A 25,952-nucleotide genomic window follows, 5' to 3' on the forward strand; every position below is an offset into this window, starting at 1 on the left:
CTTTAATTTCAACTTGGTTTTACTTTTTATTCAGGATTTCGGTTGTGAAAAAACCTTGACGCTCATCAGTCATGATTGAGGAAAAAGAAATTCATGGTGTCACCACATGAATTCTTTGAAGAGCAAAAAATGTCACCATTCAGATGAGAGGGATTGATTCAAGTAAGACTATGTAGCATATAAAAGGTTAGTGTGCTTTTATCTACTGTTTCTATGTCAGCTTGATTTGGATAAATCTAGGGGAAACACACATAAGCAGGTACGTACAGGTATTGGGGGTTCCAGTCGGCGTAGGTAGGTAGGAACCTGCTTTCCAGGACTTGGCTTTGAAGCCCTTCTTGCATCGCTGGCAGTCCTGGCCAGTGGTGTTGTGTTCACACTGGCATTGGAGGTTCCCATCAATCAGCAGGCACTGGGAGGCATGGAGGTTACACTTGCACCTTAAAGGAAATGAGAGGAGACAGTCAGCTCATATGAGAATAAATGTTCATGTGTGGTGTGTGATGTGTGATAATGTGTCCCACTGATTCCACATAAAGCAGCAGGAAAAAGTTTCAATTACACCCACGTTGCTAGTGTTAATGAAAGCAGGAAAAAGGGGGGATGTTATTCAAGGGTATAAAAAGTGCAAGTGCTACAATTGACTGCAGGATGTAGCACAAAAATAGAATAATTACAATATCTTCGCACACTAGGACACTTTTTTTTGTAATAATTTAAAACAATATATTGAAAATAACTCTTGTAAAAAGGCATGAGCAGATTACAGAAAAAGCTTCAAACTACCAAACTTATTTATTCTTGTGCATATTTTTCATGTTTTAAGCATAAAAACTTAGCATAAAAAAAGACACAATAGCATAATTATTTTAGGTTCAAAGTGTTAGTAGTTTAATTAAATTTTATTGTCTCAGGATTGCAGCACCCCATTTCTGTCCTGATGTCTGCTAGCAGTTTGTACACCTGCCAGCTAATCTGATGCCATCATTTAGTTTTGCTCACGTTTTACACATTGACTGGGCGATGTAAGAAAATTTATCAGTCTAAGTGGAAGATTATGCTGTTTACTGTTTATATTTGCATAATATATACCAGTTACTTTTCAGATATTTGAAATCCTTTGGCTACAAACAGTCACATGAACACTTTTTCTTTTCAGATCCACATGCTGATAAACTAATAAACAGAAGAACCTGCTGTCTCTTTCACTTTATTACAAAATTACACTTTGTATGTCATTGTACTTTAGGCCAGATCATGGTCCTCTTAGTTTTTTCATGCCTAAAACATAAACAGTTTATTTTAACTATATCAAAAGAAGCAATAATAGAGGATAAAATTAAGACATATGGACATAAATTAACTCATTAAATAAAATTTTATTTGCAATTTCCATTCATTACAAACAAAATCTGAAGCAATCTTCTGATAATCTGTAAACAAGAAAAGTGAGCCAGATGTTTCCAAATAAAAAAAGAAAAGAAAAAAAAAAAAAAAATCAAGGCTGTCTTGTGTAATTTCAGGGAATATCTGGGATATTATATCCAGGAAGATGCTGGCTAGTCACATGTTTATTTTTTTTAAATACCAGTTCAGACTGGAACCAGCTGGTGCATCAAGTCATTTTAATATTCTCCAGACCAAATGCCATATGCAGACTTGTTTCCATTGCCACTAATGAGCATAAATTCCTCTTTGAAACAGACAAGAACAACCTCAAGTGTGTCTATAAACATTCTTACACTTTACAACAAATGGTATAACTTAGCCACTCTTCACAATGGAGGAAATAATTGTTGTCAGCTGTTGCCTGTGATATTTCATTGTCTGAGTGTGTGTGTGGAGTGTGTGGGGGGGTATGGCTGTGTACATTGACCTCAGCTAAGGGTAGGGCCCAGGTGGGCCAATCCAGAGGTTGAGGTTGTGCCAGGAAGGAAATGAGGATCTTAAGGACACTCTGCAAGTAGGACTTTAAATTATAGCCTTTTCCAGATGAGCGACTGGATTCCAATCCAGTTTGTTCCACTGGAGTGAACAGCTATCCGTCTGCATCAAATATTCAAAGAATGGCTTCTGTATTCTGGTGAGATGATGATTTCAATCATCCCTCCTCACACTTATCTACGGCGTGTCTTTCTTTTTTTTGATGGTGGATGTAATGCTGACCTATGAACTTTAGCCTAGCATATACAAAAAAGATGAAGACCGAAACATTTTAAGAGCATCAAGCATTTTAAGAGAAACATGGAAACAGTTTGGAAAGTTTTGTCTCGCGTCATGAGGTTGCGCTACTGTTCGCAGTCCCATAAATCCACGCCACTCCCCCCGTTTCTCTCTTATCAATGGACATACTGACAGGATGTTCCGGGGAAAATCCATCCACCTACAAGGCCTTGTTTCCTGACTGCATTCTGAAGGACACCAGCTGTCCACTTAGCAAAGACGGAAATTGAACATCTCTTTTTCATGTGCGTGTGTGAGAGTGTGTCAAATGAGACAGGTGTGAATGTGTGTGTTTCTGCTCCATGTGATTGTGTATTGAAACATTTGTCTGAAAGCGCAGATGACAGACAACAGATCAGAGAAGCAGACGCATGGTGACTAATGCCTGTGTTGAGTGACTGACAGTGCTGAACATATCACTACTTCTCATCTCCTGCATCTTCGCTGATAAATCTCATCTGTCTCATCTTGCAAGTGGAAACACTGCTGAGCGCGGGATCTAAGAGTTGTAGTTCAAATCAATACTGAAGAACAAAGTGATTTTCTAGGTATATTGCTGTGCATTTTGTGTCTTGCAGGTCTAATGGATGCCTCAGTTAAAAATGAAAAAAGCCTCCGTTTTGTCAATTATCAGCAGCTGACATACTGTGGGCTGACAATAAAGCCTGTATGGGACTGAAAAATGAATTTTTCTTTATAAAATTTTAAGTTTCAACAAAAGCTTCTGCAAATCCAATTATACAATCAGAAAAAAATGTTGATCAGACAAGAAAACAGGTTGAAACTTTATGGACACTTCATCTCCTTGACCTGCTTTTCTGACCTCTGCCTCAAAGTGCAACCATTGAAAACCAAAAGTACTTCTAGCCTTGCACTCCTTACGCATGAATGATGCGACATTCCGACTCTTCAAGTGCCGTGTCTCTCCCTCTTTGCTCTCCCTCTCTTCGGATGACAGCTTGCTCTGGGACTTTTTCCCATCCCTCTCTTCAGCCCCTCCACACACAAATAATACATGGGCACAATCATATGTTAATGTGCAAGATGTCTGCCTTCACTGCAAAGTCATCAAAGCAGGACTAGCTGCTACGAGTTGAAGAAAGTTATGACAGGACAGCTGGATCTGTCACAATTCTGTCTTTACTCAGAGAGAGCAAGAAAGGAGATTAAATGAGAGACAGTGAAAGAAAAGGCAGACGGGCAATAATAAAAAAAGGAGGGGAAATGATAGATGCAAATTCATTCCAGTTTAAATTAGAAATCACTCACTAGTTGCCGGGATAATTGGCTGTTGTAATCATGGGTCAGTGTTTTTCTTCATCAGTGAATTAAATGCAGTTTTGGTGTCTGTGATATTAGCAGCACTGCAGGGCAGTTCTTTTCTTTTGTGACTGGCTCCCCTTTTAGTTTGTCTTTTTGCACACTCTCCCATGACACATGTGGTACATGTAAGTGATGCAATTCACATGCTAAAACTTTTACATAATTCCACTGATGTGCAGGTGGCAAGAATACATCAGTATACCCAGCAGTGCACAGGAGCAGCAAAGATGCCGACGTGCTAGTAAACATGGATGAAAATGTTTGAATTAAAAAAATAAAACGTAATAAAAATCTTGGGTTTGGGTTTAACTAAAGTACAGAAATGTGTCTAAGTAGTTAGTTATAAAACCTGACTTTGATAAAGTTCACTAATGAATGTATACAGGTCTTTGCTATTTGTGACAATCTGGGTATGAAAGGAAATCAGACAACGGGTCATGTCAGCTGAAGTTGAAACCCATGCGTATAAACAGATGCATGGGTTACAAATGGATTTTCTTTAGAACTGAGGCAGAAAGTAGGAGCATCGAGAGATGATTACTAAGTGCTGCAGGAACTGATTCACTTCAAGCCTAATCCTTAAAAAAATCAGTTTTACTCTGATTAGCATCAGTGAATGTGCCATTTTCATTTTCTAAATTGACCTTAGAGATGGAAACATTTACCATATTGGAAAATATTAATGCTGAAATCATGCTTTATGTGGAGCTTATATCTCCTAAATGCAATTCATTTGCAGATCTTGTGATTTAGAACATGAATTCTGGTCTCTGGTGTCAAAGCTCTGTGTTATGTTGGTCTATAAACCATCCTGACCTCCTTCTAGGAACATCTATGTAGTATTAGAAGACAGGAAAGACAATAATGAAGAAAATCCAAACAGGATTTATGTTTCCTCTGAAACATGGAAAAGCCACCTATTAGCTTTTAAACATTAGTACTTTTTAAATATAGTGTTATATAAGCTTGTGCCAGGATGTTTGCATGCCCACATTCAATATAATCTACTGTTTTAATGGCATGTTTCTTCAGGCTTTAGTAGTTTTGAGCTTAGTCCAGTCTCACAAGAAAAAAATGATATGCATGTTTGTCCAAATATCCACATTAGTGTTTCAATAAAGGTGAAGAAATTGTGATAAACTAGATTTTTTAAATCACCTCTTCTTGGATATAAGGAGGCTTTGAGGCAATGTGAAGCAGTCTCCTTTTGGATGTTTAAATCCAGCCTCTCTTCTTTATGAACACTTTTGAGCATTTAGTATTTATACGATATCAAATATGCAGGGCTTTCCCATAATACAAAACACAGTGATGTTACATTTAACAAAGGAAAATGTAAGCATGTCTTGAAAATATGTACATTTATTACTTTTGAGGATGTGTTACAGATCAAGTACTACTAAATGTAGTAAAGTATTGATTTTATAACCTAAGTGTTGTAATTTTATCATTTTTGAGCCTTTATTGTAAAAATGGTATGCTTTGCACTGCGGACCATCATAGCTGTCACACATTGGTGTGTTTCCGTCCATTTTCTCCACAGTGTCTGTTTAAAGTCATGTTGGCCCAGAGTATTTAATGATTCTAGACTCTCTGTTTTAGACAGCAGAGATGCAGTAATTAGGGGAATAAATAAGAAGAAAGATAAACAAACATCAAGGGGGAGTCGTGTGGTGGCAGAGCCTGAAAAAGCTGCTGGAAGTAGCAGCTAATAGGGCTTTATCTGTCTCTTTACTGTAGTTGACGTGTGTTCCTGTACCTCTCATCAGGGACACAACTATCATTCCCTCCCCATTATTTTCTTTTCTGAACTCCCCTCCCACTTATTCTCCTTTTGTTCCCCAAGTTCCAGCTACTGTAGCTGTCCTTCAAGTCTTTAATTTTTCTCTTCCTCTGTGATTTCCATTTTATCCTGAATCTCTTCCTTTCTCTTCTGTCAGTCTCTTCTGTAAAGCCATTCCTGTTTCGCTCTTTTGGTTCTGCTTGTTGCATCAGTTTTCACTGAGCAGTGCATTGAGTAAATTGGGCTGTGGACATGTGCTTGAGAAGAGTGGGTAGAGGAGAAAATAGAGGAGATATAGATGATGCGGAGGGCTGAGCAGTCAGTCCAGCAGAGATTAGGGCAGCTGTGTCAAAACCATGACAGTCTGCCTCCCTTTCTGGCTAGAGTGGTGAGGCTCAGAGGAGGAGCAGGAGGAGGGTCTGCATTGACGTGCTCTAACCTGTGATGACAGACCATATTGATGCAGCTTTGGCCCCAGCAGGAGATTTCCCTCCTCCTCTCTGTGTTCGATCAACCATCACGGAGAAGGACCATTCCACCCTTGCACCAGTTCCCTCCTTTTGAACCACAAAGCTAACAACTAGCTGTTCAGTCTGCTGTAGTAACACTAGAAAGAGAGTCTAATGGGCACAGATTGTTACTGTTTTAGTTATCTTCATTCATCCATTCTTTAAACTTTATTCTGTTCGGGATTCAAGCTAATTTAGATTCTAAAACCAATTTAGAGCATACATTTTTGGACAGTAAGGAAAAAACAAAACACAGACACACAGGAGCAACATGCCAACTCCACATACCAATTCCCAGGCTAAGCTTCATCTGGGAGCTTGCTGTGAGACAACCGTGCTGACCACTGCACTCTGTTACTGTCAGAAAATAAAATAATTGTGGTGCTAAATGTTGTCATCTTTTCAGCTCTAAACTGAGACTAAGTTGTTTTTTTAAAGTCCTGTGAAGGCAGCATTGACCTAAACCCTGAAATAAGTGATATTTTGGCGTTACATAAATGAAACACATTGCTGTTGATACATGTATTTGGGAAGGTGCCAGAGTTCTTCATTTTGTTGATTAAAAAGTCTAATCTGACTGACATTACATAAACATGATTTCTGTGACAGGGTTGATTCGAATGGACAGAAAATTGTACTCAAATCAAATCCATCAAGACAATATCAGATTTTTTTGGTTTGTTTGAAGTATTTCTAGCAATGTACTTGGGCACAGATGCTTATTTTTTTAATCAGAATACAATAGAAATACATGGTAACTTTCCAGCTTTATATTAGGGTTATGAGATGTTTCTGAAGAGGCTTTTCAAGATGCACAATTCCCTTTGTTTCAAAGCTGGTTACTAATGTCACCTCTCAGTTCTTCCTGTCTGAAACAAACTGTTTTAGCTCCTGTTCCTTCAATAATTCCAACTTCTGGAAGCACCCGGGGCCTGTGAGTTGTAGTGCTTATGCTTTGCAGGCATACTGTGTCTGGTGTAGATAACTTTGTAAAGAAATCTGTCACATCATTTAAAGAGAAGAACGAAAAGGTTGAGCTTGAGGGTTTGTTGGGATTAGTTTTATCTAAATTATTTAAGATTTTAAAATAAATTTCTTCAATAATGAGGATCTGGACAGACTATCTTATTGATTGTGGAAGTTGAAGCATGTTACAGATCTATTGGCAGACATGCAACATGATTTCATTAGTGAAGAGTTGGATGAAAATAAGCATTAAGAATTTTACTTTCCCTAAACTGATTATTTTATACCAATAAGATGTACTTTTTCCATGTTTAGCTGTCTTATCTTGGTAACTTTTAATGTCTATTATGCTTTTTTTTAATGTTAAATCTTTATTTACAGTTTGCACTACCAGATGTCCCTAAATCCTACACTTTGAACCTTTTGTAATTAACATCCAGCATTTTTTATTAACTTTTTTATTACATCTCTCTTCCTTTCAACAGTGGATTTACCTTGGTGTTTTACAACATGTGGCTGTTTAACCTTTACTGCACAGAATGATGAGTAAAGTTTAATACCAAAAAATCTTTTGACATGATAAAAGAAAGAGTTTATCTGGGTTTTAAAAATGCATCACTTAAGTCAATTGTGATCAAGTGTTTGAACTTTGAAAATGACAGCTATCTAGATAGCTTTCAGTGAGGGCGAAGAGTAAATGTGATGAAAAAAGATTAATTAGCTAATTAAACATTTTCCTAAAACACATCTGAAGATGATCTGTAAGTGCTGCAAGTCTATTAATAAGCATCTGGTTAGTAGAGGGCAGCTTACAGAAAAGCAGAGCCATTCTGCATAGCACATTCCAAGCTTAGCTGGAAGTGACCAAGCGAGGGGTGGGAGCTGCATAAAGCAGAGATCATTGATCAGCAGCACGCCTTATTGGTTTCTGCTGAAGTCTTTATCACCATGTCCCCTCCTACTTCCTCCTCCGCCTCGCCTCATAAATTCAGAGTGGCTAATTGGACATGACTGCGTTTATGTTCCAGCTTCATAAATTTCTTTCTCTGAAGGGAGAGGATCGATTTTCCTCGAGTGCAGCCTTCCGTGGCAGCACAAGCCTCTTCAAACGTTCGCTTTCCTCACCACCACGCCTCACCTTTTCTTTTTTTCTCTCTTTACTATCCATCCTCTCACGTGCGCTTCCACTCTTCCTCAAGACTAAACAGGTAATCTATATCTGACCTCCTCTGCAATAATGTAGGTAGCAGGGCTTACAGTGTGCCTTTTTTAGTACTTTTTCACACATTTATGTCAGGTCCTCCAACTCTTTCACATAATTAGTAAAACTGATTGCAATTTATAGGCAAATCATTCATCCCAAGCTCATTATCTGTCATTACCTAATAAAATAAAATGTTAAAAAAAACAGTCAAATTTCTTGAGTCAATCCTCATTTAATTATTTTCCACTCCATTTCCATGTCATTTCTAAGTTTTTAATTTGTATGTAGCCATGTCTCCAAAACACATCTGAAGGGTAGAAAACTTTTTAATGGACTGTGTATAGAAAGAGCGACAAGCCTAAGGAACTGTGTCTCTTAACTCAACACACACATACACACACTCACACGCAGTACTCCCACTTGTTAAATATGTTCACTGTCAAGAGGTCACTGGATGCTTTTGGCCCTGGAAAAAATCGGGAGTGATGCGTCGAGCAAAAAGACTTCTTAAATTATTCAAAGCCGAGGAAAGACCTTGATTGTCTTTGCAATCCACACCCTGCATGTATTTGTGGTGTGTGCACTGTGCAGTGGAGGGAGAAGTGTGACCTCGCTGATGTGTTTTTTGGGATGATTTATTATTTTAGTACAGTTTGTTCTTAGTTACAAAATACCTTTCAGTTTGTGATGCTGCACTTTAATGTGGGATAGATGGAGGGACAGAAAGAGACTGTCTGTGACTAAGCTTACAAGTAAATTATTTACACAGCATACAGTAAATGGCTATTGCGTGCATGCCGAGCTGGCGCTCTGACCTGAAAGCAGCCCTCTGATTGGTTGTGTTAGGTCATATAAAGAGCAGCAGGCAAACTCAGCCCCGCTTTGAGGTACCCATTCTCTGAAGTGTGCACTGTATGCATAGGACCAAATAGCTAAATAATGGAACTCAAGCACATCCTGTTCTCAAATCCAGACCTCAGAGGACTGTTCTCATGAGTGCACCAGAGAGCTATATATTTGAACAGTTCAGGTGTGGGTTACATGCCAGCTGTGAACTCTTTTTGCTGGCCTTTCAACTTTCAGGGAAAGTAATGTGCAGGTTTTATACGGTAGGATTTTGTCACCTTGGCTGTTTTCTGGGGATGAAGATGGGACACATCTTGTAAACAATTTTTCACTCGAACACCTGATGTAAGCTTTTTTTAAAGCTTGATACTTTCTGTATTTTTTTGTTAAATCTCAAAAGTCTTGGATTATTTAGATGTGCTGTCATTCATAGACTGGACCAACAATGAACTGCTGAACTTGCAGCCTTTGTAGAGCACATGTGCCATTTATTTTGGCAACAGAAGAGAGAAACCCTACACCTTGATATTTTTATTTTTGGAAAAATCAAGGCCCGTTTTGGTTATATACTATAAATTGTAGTTATTTCCATAGCAAGTTTTTTTTTTTTTTTTTGACTGATGCTGATAACTGGTACCTTTTGATTACTGCTGTGGTTCAGGTTGTGGATCAGTAGTTTGAGACTTTGGCCTCAATTTGCTCATTAGTGTGTGTTTAAAAATAGAAAGATGCAATGCATGCATGGAACAAAAAGTGCTGTCACAATGTGTGTGTAAGATGGGTAAATGAGGTTTGGAGAAGTCAGTGTGGCTAGAAAAGCGCTGTGTAAATACAGTTAATCTAATAGTCTGTCAGTGCATGAATGGATGTGAAATACCTAAAAAAAAAAAAAAAAAAAGACCTGGTATAATAATGAATAATTAATCAAATATTACTAATAGGTACAGAAACAATTCAGTAGTGAAACAGAATTAATATATTTTTTGTGGTCTGTAATTTTGATTTCTTTCTCCATATGAATCTGTTAAAAAGAAAAACACTTGGAATGTAATGCAATTAAATACAAATTCATATTCTTATACATTATGGCTGGTATTCTTTTTCTTTATTCTCATACACAGACTAAAGTACAGACAAAGGTATTATGGTGTGATTTTTATAAATTGATTTTATTTTTATCATAAATCTACACAATTTTTCAAAATGCAAAAGGAAAACCAGTTTAACAGGGGAGCAAGTTCTTTCATTCTTACTTGCACTTAGTGTTTTATGCTGTGCAAACATAATGTAATATCCCTCTCTGTCACTGAGACGCATCCTGCACTGACACTCTATCACCTTTTCTGCTTTTCCATACATATCGCATTAATGCAAGAACACCAAGGTCATCAAATCTGCACTGTTTACTAAAAATTTCAACCTCTTTTTACTGTTCTTCTTTTCAGTTTATCTTAATGCAGATGTCTCTTTTGAAACGTATCTTGAACAGTTACTGCAGAGGCTTCATTACTGGGGCATGTGTGGTGGAAGCTTCAAAGTCACTCAGATCTTTTCTTCTTGTCTTGATGCAAAATTAAAACAAACTGGCAATGCTCAGGAATTTTATACATGACACAGAGTCCAACTGGATGTTAACTACTTTACTGTACCATGCAGTGCCCCTGTGCAGAAGCAAAAGCAGCACGGTGTAAACACCCAAGATTTACTTGTTATGACAGATTTAAAGTTTGAGCTGTTTTAGCTGACAAATTAGCTTTGCTTTAGCAGCTTTTTGATAGGCACACTGCCTGTGGTCTACTGCAGTATGACACTTAATACTTAGAAAAATATTACACAACCCATATGCATATGCAAACTAGTCCCCACCTCTTTCTCCACCTATCACCTTGCTGCATAGCCTCACTTGTGATTGTACTCAAACACTGTAAAATTTCAATAAAATTCCACAATCAAATGTTGGGCTTAGCTATTTGTGTTCAAACTAGAATCTCTTTGTAAATAAGAGTAAATGAATAAAGCACCTTGTATGGGTGCCTCTGCAGCTCAGCCATAAGTTGATGCTAAAATGTTTATAGCTAATAACTTTATGCTGACTGTAATGAGCTGTTATATATTTAGCTTTATCAGTAATATTTCAATATATCTCATAATATTTGTGAGCTTTATTTAAAAATTTAGCCCTCAAATTAAGAGTTAATGCAGTCAATTAGCTGATAACAGAGGATAATTAATTTATACTCGCTGTTAATCATTTACTGTCATGTTAGATTAGAGGAGCTCTGACACTGTGTGTGTTGTGAGTTTGTGGATTGATGACATTCCCCATGTTAGCACAGTTGGGTAAATGTAAAGAGAGCTGATTAGACCTAAGGAAAAAAGTAGAAATTAACATGCCAAGCGAGCTTGTTTTAGAGAAGGCTAGATTATTTCTTGCTACAAAAAGCATGCAGGTTACGATAACTCGTTTTCAAGCATTATTTCATTTTTGGTTTGTTCTCTATTTTTGAAAATATTTCTTATAAATTGAACGCAAAAGTATTTGAATTAAATCGCTTTTGTCAATAAACAGCAACATGCTGACATATACTGTAAATTTATGGAAACCTATTATGAATATAATCATTTTTTAGTTTACAGTATATTTATATTATGCTAAAATTGTAACACTACTTCTCTACTTTAGCACTCAGTATATGATGTGTTTCTGCTGTAATGTTACACCTTGCATGTGATAACCAGCTCTCAGAAATCTGACCTTGCAAGTTGAGTGGATTATGTCCTTTGGTTTATTATTAATTTGTCATCCATCTGCATATGTCTGTTTATAATACAAATGATAATTACATGAAATGAGCATGTCACATTAGCAATTACACCTTAACTAAAGAAAAGGTCTTGCATTTGAAATAACATATGCTGAGGGTCATCACCTACACACTCCAATGTAGCGATGCACTGATACCGATACCAGTATTGGGTATCGGTCCGATAACATGTGTGTGTACTCGTACTCGGTATTTATAAAAGTGCTCTGATACTACAAAACCGATACCAGTGTGAAAAAACTAGTGCTATCAAATTTAACATGTTAATGCAAAGAGATAGTCTGTGTAAGTGACGCACATTTAAAAAAGAAATACATGAACACATAACCCACTAAAAACCACTAAACCAGGTGAAAAGTGTGAGGCTGACACCCATGCCATCAAATGCAACATCATAGCACTTCTAGCTGAACACAGATCAGCCCCGCTCTCCTAGCTCAAGACACTAGCCACCACAACAGACTGTCTTTGAAGAAAAACATGACACTGTTTATCAGCGGCTTGAGGAGGTAGAAACTTTATACACTCAGGTTGAAAATGAGAACAGGAAGCTAAAGGCTGAGCTAACTGACCTGGAGGGGAGAAGCAGACGCTGTAACGTCTGGCTGATTGGACTCTCCAAGGGAATTAAAGGTCCACAACCTACCCAGTCCTTTTTTAAACGTCTGCAAGCGGTCATGAGGAAATCCTGTCTTGCCTGGACTGGGCTCACCACAGAGCGACCATCAAACCAAAGCCATGACTTGTTATCCTCTTGCTTCCACCACTTCCAGAGAAGGGAACGGCTGGTCCAGGAGGCTCAGAGGAGAGGTATACCGCTTTACCAGGGGTCATTCATTCAGAGTTTATGAAGACTACTTCTTTGAGGTGCTTGACTAGAGGAAAGAATATAACAAAATGATGTCCTCCCTTTACATGATGGGACTGAAGCCATCTCTCCAGTACCCCCCAGACTTTGCATCACCAAGCAGGGCGTCTCCCGCAGTGACGTGCGGTCAGGGGAGGCAGGTGAGGCAGTGCCATGATAAAGAAAAAAAACCCATAAAATAAATATTAATATTTTCCACTGATCCGTGTTAAAAATGCATTTTCAGTATGACTCTACCACGTTTTTAAAAAGTTTATTAACTAAAAATCGTCGAATTTGAGTATTTCCTGATCAAATCCAGGGCAGAAACCTGTGTGGAGGTTGTGCCTCTCCTCTGACTGTGCCATCCAATACAAACTGGGTTGCATGACACGTGCCCATTTCTGTTACTCAGCATATCGCCAATATGAACTTTACAGAAATATTTGTTATACGCCATGACTCTCTACAGTCTGTGTAATGTCACACACCAACACGGTGTGTGCAGTGTTGCCAACTTAGGACTTTTTTTTTTTTTTTAAGCGACTACCGACAAATCTAGCGACTTTTTCAGGTAGTACTGGAGAATTTTGGAGACTGATGTATATGAACGTAGTTTATTCTTCTCAATGAGAAACTGGTGCTGCGCAGGCCCTTCCACTGTCTAAAAGCAATCAGAAGACGCTTCGGCAGCAGCTGCATTCAGAGCAGGAGATGATCGCCTCTCTTTCATGACCAGGCTGAAAATGAAACGTACAAAGCTGCTGCTGCTGGCTGATCCCGCGCTGGCTTACCATTAGATATTATTGTCTATTAATGAATAGGTGTGGAGAAAAAATATTTAGAAAGTCGAAAGTGTTGTGAAATGTTGCGGCCTCCAAATTAGAAAACAACCTACACTTAATAAAATTAAACTACAACAAGAGAAAATATTAACCATAGAATTTGCTTTATTTTTTTTATTAGTTTTGCCTTTTTAAACATTTTTAGCTTGTCTTTTCATCCATTTTTGCCTTTCCCACGACATTCCTCTCCATGGCAGCCTCCATTACAACTATATGTACCAGGCTATTATGTACATTAGATGATGTCATTTAGCGACTTCTAGCGACTTTTAGGACCTCCAATAGCTACTTTTCTCACTAAAGAGCTGGTAACAGTGGTTGTGTGAGTGTTAATCAGTGCCTCACCAACTATAAACTTCGCCGCAAGTCACTGATCTCTCATGTCAGTACCTGAGCCAGAGAAGTTTATCCAAGCGTTTGGTAAACCCTCCTGACTGTTGAAAATCCCAACAGGATTACTATTGCAACAACACATCATCAGTAGGGTAAACCTAATCTGTCTTACGACAGTCTAAACCCAGCTCATGTTCCCTATTAGTGGGTAAACAATCCAATGCTTGGTTAATTCTGCTTCACAGTGATAGGAAGAGCTGACATCGAAGGAGCAAAGAGCGACGTCGCTATGAACGCTTGGCCACCACAAGCCAGTTATCCCTGAGACAAATGCCGTCTGCCTGAAGGAGATTAAAATATGCTTTTATTCCATTGATTTATAAACGTTTTTTACGAAAATGGCGAACGACTCTCCAGCCAAAAGTCTGGTGGATATAGACCTGGCATCCCTAAGGGTTCCTGCTGGGATTTTCGAGTTGTTGGAACCTGAAGATAATGAGTGTTTGTTATGCGCAATTATAGCTAGCTTAAATTTTAGTGGTAACCACAATCATTATTAGTATTCTCCTTTTTTTTTAAACTTTTTTTATATATATATATATATATATATATATATATATATATATATATATATAATTGCCTCCTCTTTCTAACATTTTTATTTAATTCTATTTAACAAAGTTATTACTCATGCCATATTAACAATCTGAATTTGGCATTATCTCAGCAAAAGAACATTTAGGTGCCTGTAGGTGCTTTGTCACAGCGGTGAACAAAATCCATCAAAAACCACTTAATCCTTCTTATTTATGAAGATTGTGAGTTTTCCAGCCTTGCATTTAGAGGATGCTGCAGGATGACTCAAATGATATAACACACAATTAACCACTCACTCATGTGGCATCTGGTCCACACTCCTTAACAGTGAACTGTAATGGGATTTATTATTACTCACATCTAGTACTCAAGTGTAAGTATTGGTGCATCCCTACTCAAAACTCACCAGCTACTGTGTAGAGTGACCCATATTTTGCCTGTCTTTGGCACTTGATCAATGTTTTGCTTACCTGAATGACTTAGAATGGCTGATTTAGTCTCACTGAAGCAGGCATGTCACCACATCTAAAGGCCTCACTCTTCCACTAAAGAGAATTCAGCCTCGTTTCATTCAACCACGATTGTCCTGAGATCACTGAATTGTGCTGGATATTAGTGTAACTTCCCTGCAGAGTCCTTAGTACTGCTGAATTTGTTTTAATGAACACTACTGCAGAGAGTTACACCTGGGGTGAGAGGAAACTGGGGATGAGTTGGAGGGAGAAGGTTGTTATACATCCTCTTATTGAAAATATGAACAGGGAGGAAGAAGTAATGGGAGAGGGGAGGCAATGGGAATGAAAAAGTGTTGAAGAGGCAGAAACTCAGGGGTTTGTGGGGAAGTGGTTCCTGTTCTTTGGTCCCCCGCAGTGTCTCCAAACACCCCCAAGGGTGATATGGACCTTTTTAAGGGACCTTTTTGTCTGTTGCTGTGTGCATATGAGAATTAGAAAAAAAGGAAGAAAGAAAAAAACCCTTAGGATTAATAAAAAGACTACATACAGGATATTTGGGTCATCTATCTACATAAAAAAATTCAGAAATGTACATGTGTGTTTTTTGCATGTTTTTTTTTAAATTAGCATTATACATTTTATCAGAAACTGCTGCTTTATTTCCATGTCACATGATGAGTTTAAAATTTTCACTTTCACTCAATCATGCATTTAAATAATATAATAATTACTAAAAAGTCTTGCAAAAGTCATCAAACCATATACACCAACAAACAAGCTATTATAAAACACACATCAGTGTACAACTGCAACACAAGCTCTTTTTTTTTACCCATTCTTGTGTATTAAAGTTTAATTCCTGTGAGACTGTGGAGTAGAGGATGCCTGGGGAAGACGAGTTGAGTTGGGATCATCCAGAGGACAAGGGTTAATATAATTATCCTACTAAAACCTTGAGACTGAAAGAACATCATTAGTCATAGCAAGAGAAGAGCTACCCAAGCCGCAGGCCAGGAGAGGAGGAGGGAGGAACAGAGGAGGAGGAGCAGGGGGAAGGAGGGAAGGAGAGCTTCAAAACCCACTAGTACACTTAACAAGACAATTAGCACAAGGACTTCAACTTGGGGGTCTTTGTTGGGTGTGTGTATGTCTGTGTGTGAGGGGAGTGTTTAACAGCACTATGAGGAGCACTAGCCATTGTTTCACCAATTCAGTAATTCTATTTTCTGTGATTATGTCTCCATAAAAGAGTTACTTGTGATGAAATAGTTTAGATTCATATCAGATCAAAAACATAATGAAACTCTTGTGAAGCAAGAACTCAAGAAGTTAATTAATTGGCCTCTGGTTTGTACAGATTTATCATGAATCTGTGGTTGCTAAAGGACTGAGTAGTATCTTATTTATAAAAGCAATTATGTGGATGCTACAGTACTGATCCAAAAACTGCAGCAGGTGGATTCACAGATCAAACAACTTGAGCTGTATGACTTAAGGCCGAGTGTCAAACATAGGGTCCAGGGGCCAAAATTGGCTGGCTAGAAGGTCCAATCTGACCCGTGGGATGAATTTCATTAATGTGAAAATGACACAAAAAACATTAACTGCAATTTTTCAATAAACATTGTTCATGTGAGGTTGCATTATTTGTTTAAAAATAATACATTTACAAGGCAGGGGAATAACTTGTTATAAATTTTGTGTTACATCTTACTTAAGAGATACCACTTCAGTTTTTATGAGGTGAGTTAGTTTACGATTATTACACAGATGTGGAAATGTACTTGTAGCTCTTGAAGTGTTACTCTAATCTTAATGTGCAATACTGTAATTTTCAAGTCCAGATACATGTGATTAAATGTTTTGTGATTGTGTAGATCCATTGTGATTTGTAAGTTGTTATTTAAATTCTATTATTAAAACTGCACTTATTTTATCTCAAGAACTTTCAGGTTGTTCATAACGGGTTTTCTGAAAGGATGGTTCATTAAATGTAAACATCTTCATCACGTACTTTTACTTCTTTAGACTAAAACAAAAGGAAAATTTTGAAGTTTTATTAATGGGTAATGGGTTATACTTTTGCTATTAATTTACTGGTCTAGCCCACTTGAGATCAGATTGGCTTCCTCCAGTTGTATTGTCCTTAACTAAAATGGATTTGACACCCCTAACATAAGGTTTAATCCAAATAAATACTGTGGTGTGTACTGCTTTATTGTTTGACTGATACATTATTAGAGATTTGCAGCAGATCGCTGTCTGAAAGCTCAGGTTAACAGAGCTTAATGTGGTTCAAAAAGCAAGTTTTGTAAAATAGCCTGCACAAAGGTATGGAACTGGAACCTCAAAGGCTTTGTGGCTTATCTGTGACCATGAAATATAGTAAAACTAACCCATATGGACACAAAATCACAGGAATACGTCTGTCTTTGTTTGCAAAAATGTGTGGGAGTGTTAAATGATACAAATCTTTAAATCCCATAGGCTTATATATAATTAAAAACACGAATAGATAAAAAAAAATTCCTGAATGAATAAACACATAAAATAAATGCAATTTTCTTTTTCGTACCTATTATATTAACTTATTTCTCCAGCCTCTTGTTGTCCTTCAAATTGCTGCTATGAAACTAAATATATGGGGTAATATTTTACATAAAATGTAACCCATAAGAGCCTAACATAACAAATTTGATGCATACAGTTTCTGAGACATTTTGCATCACTTTGTGGTAAAAACTTTGCTCAAAATCATGTTAAACACGATCTGATACTTGTCTTCTGCCCCTAATAAATACCTAGAAGCAGAAAACCACACAATAATATTTTTTAAACATCACGTGGTAATAAATGGTAAATACCCCCCCCCCCCCAAAAAAAAATGACTGTTAGAAATTGTTAATTTTTTTTTTTTTTTTTTTACAAAATTAATTAAACGTTTTTTGTTACATTTTGTTAAAGGACCAAATAAAGATGTCATATTTAAAAAAAAAAAAAAAATCTTAGCATTTTTCCAGGGTTTGGGCCTTAAAGGGTATCTCACTTTGAATATTTGATATGTTCCATCCTCTGGTGATTTTGTCTTTTTTGATTGAAAGATTGCAGTCTGCCATTCCTCCATAGCCCATAATGGGATTCACTGCAGTAAATAAGGTTCCTGCATCAAACACTATCGGCTGATGGTATGTGCCGGTGTGTTTCTCATTAAAAAACACATGAGCTTTTTTTTCTGTCTAACATTCAGGCACTAGTTGATGAGTTGTTTATCGGATCCCATCAACGTGCTTGTAATGACAGACTTAGTCCCGCAGTAAAGATGGCAGTGTGTCTTTGATCACACCATGCCTGTAATAATACTATGCTAATTAATGTGGCTGACTGAGAACAAGCCATCTTTCCAAGGACACCCTCCCTCCTCCTCATGTTCTCCCATTTACAATTCCCAGCATGCTTTTCAGCTTTAAAACACGCTTGCAGTATCAAGAGATTCCCTTTTCACCAGCTGTAGGGTAAGGTACAGTGCAAGCACTTTATTCTTTATTGTATTTGTGTTTTTAAAAGGATATTTATGGGATGGTAAGCGGAGTGAGAGAAGGTGGGAGAAAAAGACAAATCTATTCAAGAGGGCGGAGATGGAAAAAATATTCATCTGTGAAACAAAAGACGAGGAATGAAAGGAAAACAGGCAAAATTGCTGACTATAACTTTATTCGCTTCTGAGAGGAAATAAAACTGTGATTATCAAATCAGTTACAACCATTGTGTCATAAATCAGCATATATGAGAGGAACAATGACACATTCCTCATTGCAGTTCCTCAGCTTTTTGCATGCCTTTCTTTTCTTGGGAGTGCTCATGAATGATTTAAAAAGCGATCTGTTTCTGAGCCTTGGCTGCCTCGAAGGGAGATAACTCAGAGGGGAGGAGTCTGAGCAGGGTGGGAGGGGCTAAATTTGAAGGTTTACTGTTTTGGGGAAAGCACACAAGCCACTGCATCAAGCTTGTCTCGTGTATTTCATTCATGCAGGGGGAAATAGTGGTTTTCTCATCCAGCAGAATCGACGGGAAAGTTTTCAATTGTGTGAGTTGCTTTGTGGTGGCCATGAGAAGCAGAGAATAATATTTACAGAGCATTGCACCTCACATCATCCATCACAAAATCACACACCCTAGCTAGTCCCCTGAAACTAGGAGTTAATCCATCATCTGCCTCCCTCTCTTTTCTCTCCTTATACCAGGTCATACACCTCCCATCCACTCACCTTCAGTCTGCAAAGGACAGGAAAGAAAACTTTGTAATTCAAAAATAGTCAACAGTCTACAAAGTCAAAGGTAACCCTAAAAAGCTAATCAAGACACAAAAAGACTGGAGGCCCTGATGAGGAGAGCAGAGGAGAAACATCTGTCCCTCAAGAGGAGAAGATGGACAAACCCAGAGGCCACGGAGATTCCTCAGTATTTGCCCTGTCATCCTCATTCATGCTTCCACTACAACAATAAGCTGTTGTAACAGTAGGATTAACTGCTGAGAGCCATTCAGAGTCTAATTAGCACTTTCCCAGAGGATCCAATGCTATTGCAGAAGCACAGACCGGGGTTACTAAAGGTTGGTGATTTGGAAATTTACACAAGCATTTTTGTGTTACTGTTTATCTTTGTTTTAATGCCCAATAATTTCTGATTTTATACTTAAAATAATAAGCATTAAAACAACACAAAATTGTGCCTTCATGGAAACCTGATATTTAGGAAACTAATAATAATAAGAAATTCAGTGTGAGAAGCACATTAAAGGCTTATCAGATGGTAAAACTCTGCTCTGCACATGCTGGGAAACAATCCCTCTAAATAACCTCACATTCCATATGTAAGGCTAATTCTACCATCTGACAAGTGGATGATTATTTAAGACCCATCAGTTGTAGCAGAACGTGCAGGTGTGAGTGATTTCTTGATTTTTTTCCCCCTCTTATTATCACATCCAGGACGTGAGTTGCGGTGGAGGGTAAACCTGGCAGATCCAGTCATGCGTGGGTCTCAGGAGATCCTGGAGTATGTATCTGCAGGATCAGTTGGACAGGATGGAGGTTTCACTGACCCATGTGGGCTGCCATCAAAGCAGCTTGTGTGAGGAAGTACAGGCTTTTTGAAGATTACAGCGTTCTCTTTGCTCAGATTTTAAAAGGAAACTCAGAGCTCCAGTTAGAGCCTTGAGACTGAGAGAGACCCAGAGACTCGGCAGGATGCATTTGAAACTCTGTTGGTCATTCAAGGTAGCGTTTCTGTTGGCAATGACAACTACAAGGAAAGTGGAAAAAAATGCAAGCTTGGCCAGTCCAAGAGGAGCTTTGTAAGCATAGGCTGCATGATGAGGAAGCACTGTTGCATCCCTTTCCATTCTTCATCCTATAACAAACTCACGGCTGAAATGATTGAGCTGTTTTGCTTGTTTTGCCAGCAAAGCAAAAGACAGAGAAAGAGATAGGTGCCACTTTTCCCTGGCAGAGAAGCAAGAGTTGTACATCAGGGTGACACAGGCCGACAGGGTAACCAACCGGCACTTTGAGTGATTTAAACAGGAATGGTGGGTAGACGATGTAGACTATCAGCAGGTCATCTGTCCCACTGGATTGCAGAGGTGAGACTAAGAAAGGGATGGGAGAACTAGTGTACTTTGGAGTTTGATCAAATTTCATCCTACGGTGGATATATCTACTTTTTCTCTTGTAGTTAGGAAATATATTTTAAATGTCAGTATTAAAGAAGGCCACAAAAATTCAATTTATTTGTCATTAATAATGTAAATGAAAACATTTTTACTGGGAATTCAGTCAATTAAAATTCAACAAGCATGAGTCTGTCATGCCATTGTTGATATTAGAATAAAATTTATTTAAAATTCTGAAAATACATACATCTTGCATTGCCATTCGCTTTACCTCTATCAACATTGGAACAAATATGCTGGCAGCATCTTTGAATCAATAAAAGGAAGACTCATGTTCTGTATGAGGTATAAATGCACCCACACCGCACTGCTGGAACATAATCTGATCAATCTGAGTTGGAATATTTAGGTCTTTTTAGAATCAAGATAATGATAAGGTTTCCTAAAAGCAGGTGTATAACTGAGGGCCCATAGATCATTATGCATATACCAGACACAGATCGTATTTTAATAAAGCTGGCACACAAACGATCCACAAAGCACACCAGACCAGAGTAATCAAAGAGAGCTGAGATAAAATGATTTTTTGCATACTACTGCTTTTAAAAAAATCTTTTTAAGTGTTTATCATATACAGAAACAGATCCTATCTTCCACGCATTCTGTGAACCATAACTATTACCATTTTTTTGGAGAATTACAAAGAACTTCTGCTGCACCGGCTGTCTTGATTAGAACTAAAAAACAAGGATGAACACTCAGAGAAACATGAAAGAAGTCATAAAAACTGCTTTCCCAGTCTTTCTCTACTCTTTGTAACATGTAATGGAAAGTTTTCTGTGCCAGTCTGTTCCAATCTGTGAAGAGATGGAGAGTTTAAATCTCTCAGCACATTAGCTCTATCAGCAGGGGACCAGGATGGCACTGAGAGAAACACAGACACATGACGGATAAATGATTCAAGCAGGCATGAAACAACATGACCATGTAAAAACACTCTGAATATCATTAACATTTGGATGGTTTACACCCTGCCAGGTCAGGTCTTAACTAATTTTCACCACTGAAAAATAATTAGTTGTTGGGAAGAGATGGTGCTTTTAGATAAGACTGGGCCTTACAAAGTGTAATTAGGGATTATTTACAATAGTATTAATAGTGATATTGATGTTAATACATTTTAAGCCAGAGGTGCCATTGTCAGCCTCTGTGATGGTCATTGCAACTCTTTGGTTAAGGATTATAGATTACTTTTTTTCCCAACAGACACCTTTTTAATGAACATAAATCTGTTTTTTAGACTTTTTTTTTTTTTCTCTCGCTTTTCTTAATTATTTATGCCATTCTAAGTTATCAAAAAACAGTTAGCAGGCATGTAACTATTTATTCATTTTTTGAAAATCTTTTCCATTTGTATTTGGATTTAGAGGCGCTGGTAAAATAAGTATGAATCATTTTTCAACTCTACTGAGATGCTGTCTGATTGGTTATTTCCACAGTGCACAAATCCCTGACTACACGTTTGATTTGCACCTTTGCCCATATTAGCAGAAAAACAAGTTACTTTTTTCCCCTTTGCTATCTGCTTCTAGTTAGCAGAAGCAGTATGTTCCTAAAACAAAATAATTAATAAACACTGAATTTGTTGCATGTTGGGATAGTATATAGTATTAATTTCCATCAGGTGTAAGGTGGCACATCTGCTGAGTTCTTTTTTACTTTTGCACCTGACTCAGCTTACTGACCGAGGAGAGTAAGAGACACTCAGACTATTTGGCTTCTCTTAAATGTCATATACCCCCCATCAGCCAATCAAATCAAATTTAGAAGTCGAGCAGTAGAGAACCTGATGCTGCTGCGATTATGAGACAATGAAGACTTCGTCTATATCCTCATCCTGCTCCATCTCCTTCCCTCCCTCTTGGCCTTAATCCACTTAGTTGGCTTTTCCTGAGCTTGGAGCCTTTCCTTTATTCCATTATAAAGACCCACCATATGACCCACTGCTTATTTCATTAAAAAAAGACCCAATCCATGACCCCACATCTTATCCTTAATGTAGACTACCAGTCTGCTATAGTCCACACCACAGTCCGGCTGGGCTGCTGACGAATGGGATAAAGGGAATGGGAACAGAGAGATGGACCTACAATGAATGAAGGAGAATTTGAGAGCTCTGCTTATGACTGAGGCTTCCCGGCGAATATGATTTCACTGATGTAAATGATGATAGAGCTGAGGCTGTGCTACTCTTTGATGGTTGGAGATAGCTTTCACATGGCCCATCAGTGATATGGAAATACCCACGTCTGAATCCCGTTTGAATCCCGTCTGTAAAATGAACAAAAAGCCCACAGCTTTCAAGCCCCAGAAACACCTTTCCTTAAAGTTTATACTGCTGGCAGCCCTTTAACTCATTACTGTTAACCTTGGGAGAACTTTGCAACACTGTGTGAGTGATGCTGAATCATAGGATATTCTGTTGACTCCATCCAATTTAATTTTGCCTGTGCTCCCTTTGTTTCACCTTCTCTACTCTCTGCCCTCTTCAAAATCCTTGCCCCACCTCTGGCTGCCCTCTTCTCTAAATGCCCTGTCACAGCTTGCTCAAGATCCAGTTTGCTGAGGGTTTCACAAATCTAAATTTACTACCTCCCATCAAACTCGGCTTGCCTGTGTTTGCACTTAATGGCTTATCAGGTTACGTATTTATTGATAAAGTAGCACTATTTATCTAAGTACCTGACTTTGAGCATACCTGCGCCAGCTATTTAGACACTGCCAGTGCAGCATCAGATGCAAGACTCAGAGGTAGAGGCAGAGGTAACAGCTGCATAGATTGATGGGAAAAGAGCCTGTTTTGCTGTCTCTGTGCAAGCTCAATTTAAATCATTAGGAACAGTCAACTAATAATAATTAATTTTAACTGGGTTCAGTCAGAGAGCCACAGCAAGAGGCCTGAGGACACGCAATACGGCCAGGAAGTGACTACAACCCTCTCTCCATCGATAACACCAGCATATCTCATTACTGTGGCGACCTGCGGTACACTGCCACTCGGTCTTGATCATATAAAATCCATTTCAGTGTGCTGTCCCTGCCGGAGCACCAGTGGGGTAGAATATTCATTATTCAAATTTTAAGCATTGGAAATTCCAATATGTTACTAAGGCCAGATGAGATGAGATGAAATAGCTTAGCCTTTTGTCCAGGGAACATTGACTAATCGTCTTGCTCCCCAGAATCAATTTCCCAACCGTAAGCATCAGACACTCCTGATTGTACTGTATTGTGGAGGACCCCCCACCACTATCACCTAATACCCCTCCCAGCTGCCCAGAATAACTTATTGATTGGTGATAATGTTACGGGAGGTGTGGGTGGCCGGGGCGGAAGACGGACTGGCCTCAGTCATCTCCATAGGGCTAAATCTGGGTCCTCTGTTACCAGATCCTACACATACTGACACTATCACTAGCTGCCATCAGCACAGCTCTCTGGATGAGAAGCGTTCTCTGGAATCAGGTTTTAAAAGGAAACTTTATTAGAGCTCACACAACACTTAGGTACAAATAAAGGCTGAGTGAGTCCATGAATTATAATGTATGGGGCAGTTTAATCAAAGTGGCACATGTTGTGCAGTTGTAAGCTACTACACAATGAAATAGCACACATTTTCACATTTGAATTTGGTTTATTAAATTAGAAGATTAAAGATTTGGAGGTTTTGGCTCAATGATGGGTGGTTTCACCTGGCTATTGGGTTGATCTCTCGCTCTCTCTCTCTCTCTCTCTCTCTTTCTCTCACTCTCTCTGACTCTGTGCTGAGCCTGAAAAGTAGCTGTGATCAATACCTGCAGGCCCTCACCACGCTGCCAGAGGGCTATTTGTGTGTGTATGTATGTGTGTGTGTGTGTGTGCTGCGTCAGCATCCACTCAGGACTTCATCAAACACCCTCCCCCCACCCTTTCCTCACGTGCAGACATTCATATACAGACACCCACATCGCTCAGCGCCCTGCTCAAACACATTTTCACTTTCCCCCTACATGCACAGCAACCCTTTTTCACACATTCATTCCTTCTTCCACCCATCGTACACCATCTCAACAAGGATGTTAAATACCATTCAAATGTCAGACTGCCGTATTGATTGGAATAATAACTCTGAAAGGAAGGAGAGATGGCTTGTTGATGTTAAGCAGGTGCATGATAGCCCGAGCATCGTTCACTGTCACAAAGTTGCCATGTAAGGGTTCCCAGCTCTCTAGCTGAATGTGGATGGAGGGGAGGGGGTTTACGTTGGACCACCGAGGCCACGCATTTCTGTCATTAATCATGGTCCTCACAGACAGTGACAGACAGATCAAGATTCATGTTGAGAGAGAGGTCATTTTAAAAGCCTCAGATCACAGTGGCTGTGTGCGTGGATGTCAGATCAAAGGTATGTTCATCACCAGGTGATTTTTGTTATCTGTTGTGTGAGTTCAGGAAAAGAGAGGAAATATCCATTAAATACACCTGCAATGTAACCAAGTATACGGAAGAGAAAAGCTGCAGATGACTACGGAAATAAAGAGGTTGTCCTCCATTGTGAATTTCCAGTTTTTACCATTTTAAGCCAGTGATTCTCAAAATGGGGGTGAGGCAACATGACAGGGAGGGCGTTGTGTGAGCATTTTGCCCTGTAGTGTGAACGTAGCCTTAGACACTTGAGTTTTAAGATGAAACTTTTAAGATGAAAGATGAAAACCTGCTTTGTTATCACAAGAAGGAAATAGGCAACAGCTAAATAAAAAGACATGTTAGCCCTCGACTATAGGAGATTATAATGATGTTAAACTGGTTTCATCTCAGCCACATATTGGAAAAGCTGAATGAATAAAATCTCCAGCCTCTGAGCGGAGTCCTGCACAGGTCAAATTTTTCCACCCCGTACCCACACACACCCGTTATAATTACCACATGACCCATTACCAGTTTATCCTCCCTATCAATTCCAGGTCTCCGACCAGCTGATACATAGCCCGTAACCTAAACCATGACCCACAATAAAACAGCACTGAACTTTGGAGGTGCTTTATTTTTTTCAGGCTGAACTTACTCTTAACACACTTGATATAACTTATATCATATTGCACCGAATCATATAATCTCTCTTAAAAGGTTGGTGCTTACGGCCAACAGTATTTTGAACCAAGATTGCTTTGCAAAAACAAAACATCCACCGTCCTTGGTTTAATCCGTGTTCTCCGTTGTTGAATCACAAATCCATGTACAGAAATGTCTTCACAGTTGGTACAATGAATAGCTGTCTGAAACATTGGAATATTGGTTTTTAAATATTTAAAACACAAGACAGTTATTTAATGTAGTTAAAGAAAAAAAATACTGTTCTCATCCGTGGCCCAACAATACCTGTGAAAGTTTGATTATATACTTTATTTATTTATTTATTTTTACCTGTGAAGTCAAAGGGCCTCACAGCTGGAGCTCATGCTTGCCTAAATATCTGAATATTTTTT

The 25,952-nt window shown here is 38.5% G+C and overlaps 1 protein-coding gene across 1 annotated transcript in view; it reads right to left on the reverse strand.

Moving 5' to 3' along the window:
* The window catches only part of LOC121630378 (netrin-G2), a 75,973-nt gene that overhangs the window by 34,350 nt on the left and 15,671 nt on the right, over positions 1 to 25,952 (reverse strand). Inside the window, 1 exon segment of the mRNA XM_041970652.1 lies at positions 268 to 440. Coding sequence (XP_041826586.1) covers positions 268 to 440 — 173 coding nt within the window.

This window comes from Melanotaenia boesemani, chromosome 19 (genome assembly GCF_017639745.1).
Source record: "Melanotaenia boesemani isolate fMelBoe1 chromosome 19, fMelBoe1.pri, whole genome shotgun sequence".
NCBI lineage: Eukaryota > Metazoa > Chordata > Actinopteri > Atheriniformes > Melanotaeniidae > Melanotaenia > Melanotaenia boesemani.